This window comes from Micropterus dolomieu, linkage group LG04, assembly GCF_021292245.1.
Source record: "Micropterus dolomieu isolate WLL.071019.BEF.003 ecotype Adirondacks linkage group LG04, ASM2129224v1, whole genome shotgun sequence".
NCBI classification, from domain to species: Eukaryota; Metazoa; Chordata; class Actinopteri; order Centrarchiformes; family Centrarchidae; genus Micropterus; species Micropterus dolomieu.
In genome coordinates this window covers 18831954-18837242 of record NC_060153.1, presented here as the reverse complement: position 1 = coordinate 18837242, position 5289 = coordinate 18831954, and the positions used below count along the sequence as shown (strand labels likewise).

At 40.0% G+C, this 5289-nt stretch overlaps 1 protein-coding gene across 2 annotated transcripts in view; it reads right to left on the bottom strand.

Moving 5' to 3' along the window:
- LOC123969343 (centrosomal protein of 95 kDa-like) overlaps positions 1 to 5067 on the bottom strand; it is a 22148-nt gene extending 17081 nt beyond the window's left edge. Inside the window, exons 1-6 of one of the 2 annotated variants that reach the window (XM_046046640.1) lie at positions 4811 to 5067; positions 3865 to 3993; positions 3207 to 3314; positions 2813 to 2923; positions 1701 to 1821; positions 878 to 978 (exon numbers count right to left, since the gene is read on the bottom strand). In XM_046046640.1, coding sequence (XP_045902596.1) covers positions 878 to 978; positions 1701 to 1821; positions 2813 to 2923; positions 3207 to 3314; positions 3865 to 3993; positions 4811 to 4835 — 595 coding nt within the window. In that variant the 5' untranslated portion in view covers positions 4836 to 5067. Of the gene's footprint in view, positions 1 to 877; positions 997 to 1700; positions 1822 to 2812; positions 2924 to 3206; positions 3315 to 3864; positions 3994 to 4810 lie in introns of both variants that reach the window. The other variant, XM_046046639.1, reaches the window with a different exon arrangement.
- Positions 5068 to 5289: the final 222 nt, after the last annotated feature.

The window sequence follows — 5289 nt, the reverse complement described above, 5'->3', positions numbered from 1 at the left end:
GGAGCCCCGGTCCGAGGGAGATTGACAGTCATGTTTAGCTTCTTACGTTTTCTAATGATTGCTCCAACAGTGGACCTTTTTTCACCAAGCTGCTTGGCAATTTCCCCGTAGCCCTTTCCAGCCTTGTGGAGGTGTACAATTTTGTCTCTAGTGTCTTTGGACAGCTCTTTGGTCTTGGCCATGTTAGTAGTTGGATTCTTACTGATTGTATGGGGTGGACAGGTGTCTTTTTGCAGCTAACGACCTCAAACAGATGCATCTAATTTAGGATAATAAATGGAGCGCAGGTGGACATTTTGAAGGCAGACTAACAGGTCTTTGAGAGTCAGAATTCTAGCTGATAGACAGGTGTTCAAATACTTATTTGCAGCTGTATCATACAAATAAATAGTTAAAAAATCATACATTGTGATTTCTGGATTTTAGATTATGTCTTTCACAGTGGACATGCACCTACGATGACAATTTCAGACCCCTCCATGATTTCTAAGTGGGAGAACTTGCAAAATAGCAGGATGTTCAAATACTTATTTTCCTCACTGTAACTGTAATTCTTTTGGTTTATGTAGACAATGTTATGGCTTGTCTAACAAACTGAGTGATGATGCTAAATTGGCTCCGACTATCTGGTTTGCAGCAAAGCCACACGACAGGTTAGGTTACTACTGTATACTGTGACAACTAGACCAACAACTTTAAATCAATGCATAAAACAACTTCTCTCCGCTACGAGAACCTCTTAATCTTAACACTCTAGCCACAAAACATCTGGAAAACGAGAGTGGAATAAACAGTGATATGGCTGACTGTGCACACATTAAGACAACAAGGCATTTTGCCCAAACACAGAAATGTCACTGGGACAAGTAAAGATTACCTTCTGGTTTGGCTGTGAATGTGCGCGCGGAGACTCCCAGCCCAATGACCTCACTAGTTGATCCCATCTCCTCAGCGTTCCAGGAAGGGAGGGAATGTTTACTGGAATGGACAGGAGACCTGAACGATGAGACATAATATTACTTACCATAGGTACTATATCTTAAAATGATAGATGTTTAATTTGATATACTTGCTCTGAATTCCTCAAACCACAACCAATTCAAGCAGTGGGATTGACTGAATTTAAAAAGTCAATGACTACAGAGCACCAAAGGTATGTTAAAATTAGTTTTCCAGATCTACACCTTGGCTAAAATCATAGCAGTGTTACTGTGAAAATCCATGCAGTCTTCCTCGTATGTAGACATAGCATATTGTTGAAATCATCCCAGCAGGAGCATTGACTCATTTACTACTTAACAGCTGCATCGCGCTAAACAGACATGAGTGGTTCTTCTTTTACTTACAGCAGCACCACCACTCAAAAGTTATTTACATATTTCAACTGCTTTATGTGCCTCCAAAATATTTATATTGACAGAGAGTTTTATAAATCACCTAAGAGTAGGATTTATTTACTACACATGCAGTGCCACAACCTGCACCCAAATAAATACAAAACAAATGTAAAAGGCAATTGGGAAACACACTGAGATGCAGGGATGTCCCAGTTTGACAGCTACCCACTAACCTCTTAATGTTTACACTACTGCTAGGAAGTTGGCCTGTTGTGTCAACAGGATTTATAACTCGGATCTGCACTAAAGTTGAAGCACGTGTTCTTTGAGAGTATGTGCAGTGCACCTAGGAGAAGCTCTTACTCTCCACTGGAAGACGAATATGCTCCTTCCTGTTTAGTCTCCTTGTGCTCTGTGGCATTGCAACTTGTTGGCTCCTTTGTTTCACCAGGCACATCCTCATGAAGACTGTCATTCAGTTCCTCTGAAAAAAAGAAAAGAAAAAAAGAGACATTAATGATACAAAATGACAGAGAGGAAGAGAGACAACTTAAAAAAACTATTAAAAAACAGAACCAACAAACAGAAAGCATTACCATGGAATTATAAAGAGGAACAAAAACATATGACCTTTAATTCAACAAACTGACACAATGTCAGTAATACGCTGCTGTAAATTCACTAAAATAAACCTGAAATACTAATATCTAAAAAAAAAGTGATAGACAACTGAAGCCATCTTATAGTTTTTAGCACAAAGGTAACCTCAGCCAAATACAGCAATTACTAGATTCTAACTAAACTAAGCAGGAGCACAACTTGTCACTGTTAGACATTGAAGATAGACACCATACTGTCCCATTGTCTCCACAGCTCAGATCAGTCAGATTTCAGCCCCAAACAACTCAAACATTCTGCATTCACTTCACAGAAAACAGACCACTGTTAACTTATACTATCAATGTCAATTTCAGTATTCCACATCCAGGACGTTTAATTAGGCCTTTTATAAACTCACATAATTTGTGCAGACACAGTCATTGCTGTTTGGCAGTGGTCTGAGGGACGGCCCACTCACACAAAGGCATGCTCAGTTCTACCAAATGAAGAGGGCTGCCTGTTCCCTATAAAGTCCTGCACTAGCTGATCTTAGACTGGGATTTAGGACACATTAAATTTATGCTGAAGGACAGACATCTCACCTCAACAGAGACATATGTCTTAGTCAGTAAAAGGAGAAATAGCACTTTCAGGCAAACTGAGAACACCAGATGCTAAAGGCTGCCATGGAAAGTTCTGATACATTGTGAAGCCTTAAAATATATGATTAAAAATGATACGGTCCTAATTTGAGACATGAAACCAAGCAGCAATTTTGTGTGTAAATGCCTTTGTTAAAAATAAAAATGCTTATTATCTGCCATTGTTAACGCGTATTATCTGGGAAGGGAAAAGGGACAAATGAATCTCCCTACCACTGTTCTGTGATTCTTCGCTTATCTCCTCCTTGAGATATTCCAGGAGGCCATCAAAGATTTCCAAGAGGTTCTTGATAGACTCTTTGTCCCCTCTGACAACATTTTCTCCTGAGAACACACAGCCATGGTCAGCATTATACTCAGTACTCATCAGTTTTATTGCTGAAGAAAAAAAGAGTATTGTATTTTCCTTCTGTTTCTGCTTACCCCTTCAGGTAATAAAGAACTTGGGTCATGCAGCTTAAAATAAAGTGACTAGAGGCTGAAATTTTCTACGATCTCAAGCCAATCCAAGTGAAAGTTATGCATGTATGTAGTTATCATAGTTGCTCTTCTCTTGTACAAAGACAAGACTTAATATTGTTGTTAAGAGTGAAAACATTTATTATACCTGTAATGTGCGAGAGACTGATCTGAAGGTAGTCCAGGGACAATGAATCAATCACAGACTGAACATTATGGATGTCCTCCTCTTGACTGCATGGCACTGCAATGTAATCTTAACACACACATGCACACACACGCCAATGTAAAAAAACAAAGAAACAGTGAAATGCAGACAGCAATTCCAAACTTACAGAAATATGCTTTCACACGCTTCCTGGAACATTTTGGGCTTTCACTTTAGCTCTTTCCTGTACTTAACAATGCAGGAAAGAGCTCAGCGACATTAACAGTCTCATGGTGTAATGTTCCGATGGTGTTAGGAAGCATTCCTGACATACTAAGCAAACTCAGGAGATCACGCTCTAAACTAAAACCTCATCATCATCATCATCTACTCTGCTGAGTAATTATGTTCAGCTATATGAATCAATAAATTGCATGGTCTATAAATGTCAGGTAATGAAAAATGAATTTTAATATCTTAAGATATTCAGTTTTCACACAAGACAAAGAAAAACATCAAATCATCACATGTGAGAAGCTGAAACCAGAAAATGACTATGATCTGCGATTAGCTGCATACTATTTTTTTCTATTGATCAACTAATTAACTGATCAACCAACCGTGGTAGACAGTTGGTAGATCTGCAGCTTGCTCTTACCTGGAACTTTCTCTCCCAAGATGTTCTCATACAGAGCAATGAAAACATTTGCATCACAGTCCGTCAGTCTCCTCAGCCTCAGGTTTATGTGACACTTGCTGAGTAGGTCATTTGCCACATCTACCCAATCTGTAGTAAACAACAGCAACAGTCTTGTTTATGCCCGACAGTGAAGTCCTTAAGTGGGAATTTGAATGTAATATTTAATATAGTATTTAGTTTATGTGGATTACTTCCTTAAAAAATTAATAATAATAATAATAATAATAATAATAAGACATGAACTGAATTTATTATTAAAGGATAGCCTCTTGAGATGCATCATCTCATTTTCAAGAGGGTCCACATCAGTGCACAATGTTATAAATGTATATTTTTACATCCAGAAAACTCATTTTAGTGACATTCACCGGTCATTTATTTACAAACCAGTGCCTCCTCTAGGGGTGAAATTGTCATTTCAATCATTAATGCCGCGGCAAACTTCAGCTTGAGAGCGCGGAGTATTTTCTCCCTGTCGCTACTTACTACACTGGATACCGTTGAAGACGACCCGGTTAGAACGACATATATTAGAGTTTTAAACAAATATTATCGGTGGCCATGGATTGGTCATAACAAAACAACAAGCAAACTAGTGTCTAAAGTTACCTGCCATCTGTAAGTCACCTCTAAAGTGTTTCACCACAACTTTACCGGTTGAGTCCACTAAAAAGTAGCTAGCTAACGTTGCTAATTCGGTGTTTGCTAACGGGGACATTGTCAGATAACGTCAAACTCTGAGCTCTAACCCTTAAATTAACCTCTAAAACGCTGTTAAGACGCGTACATGTGGTGACAGGCTCGGTGACAGCAGGAAAGCAAAAATAACCGGACAGCTAACGTTAGCTGTAACGTTACGTTAGTGTTACGTGTCGTTAGCCTTCTCCGGACTCGGCTGCCTCACCTCTGTCTCCCTCCTGGGTTCCCATGAAACAGCTGGAGCTCAAAATCCACTGGCTCGCTGAAAAAGAGTCTCGTATAACCCCGAGCCCCAACTCTAGCCTAAACAGTTGGGTCCGTTTTGGTTTTGTTGTGGGTTTCAGTAACAGGGAGAAGAGGAACTATGGGTGCTCATTTAAAAGTGAAGTCTTGTTTGATTGGGTGAGCCGCTCGGTCTTTGTTTCCGGAGGTTCCCTTTGATGATTGATCCGTGGTGCGTACCGCCCTCTGCTGGTTACTGTGTATAAGGGCCCATGTCCACCAAAGCGTTTTTTCTGACGCCAGCGTCTTTTTTCAGTTCATTCCAATAGGAGCGTCGCGTTTTTACTAGCTGGTAAAAACGCCAGGAGCGTGACGAGGCGCTGACCGTCTTTTCCGCGCTGGTAGCTGAGCGCTGAGCGTTTTTTTCCGGTCGCCGAGAGTTGAAATATGTTCAACTTTGGG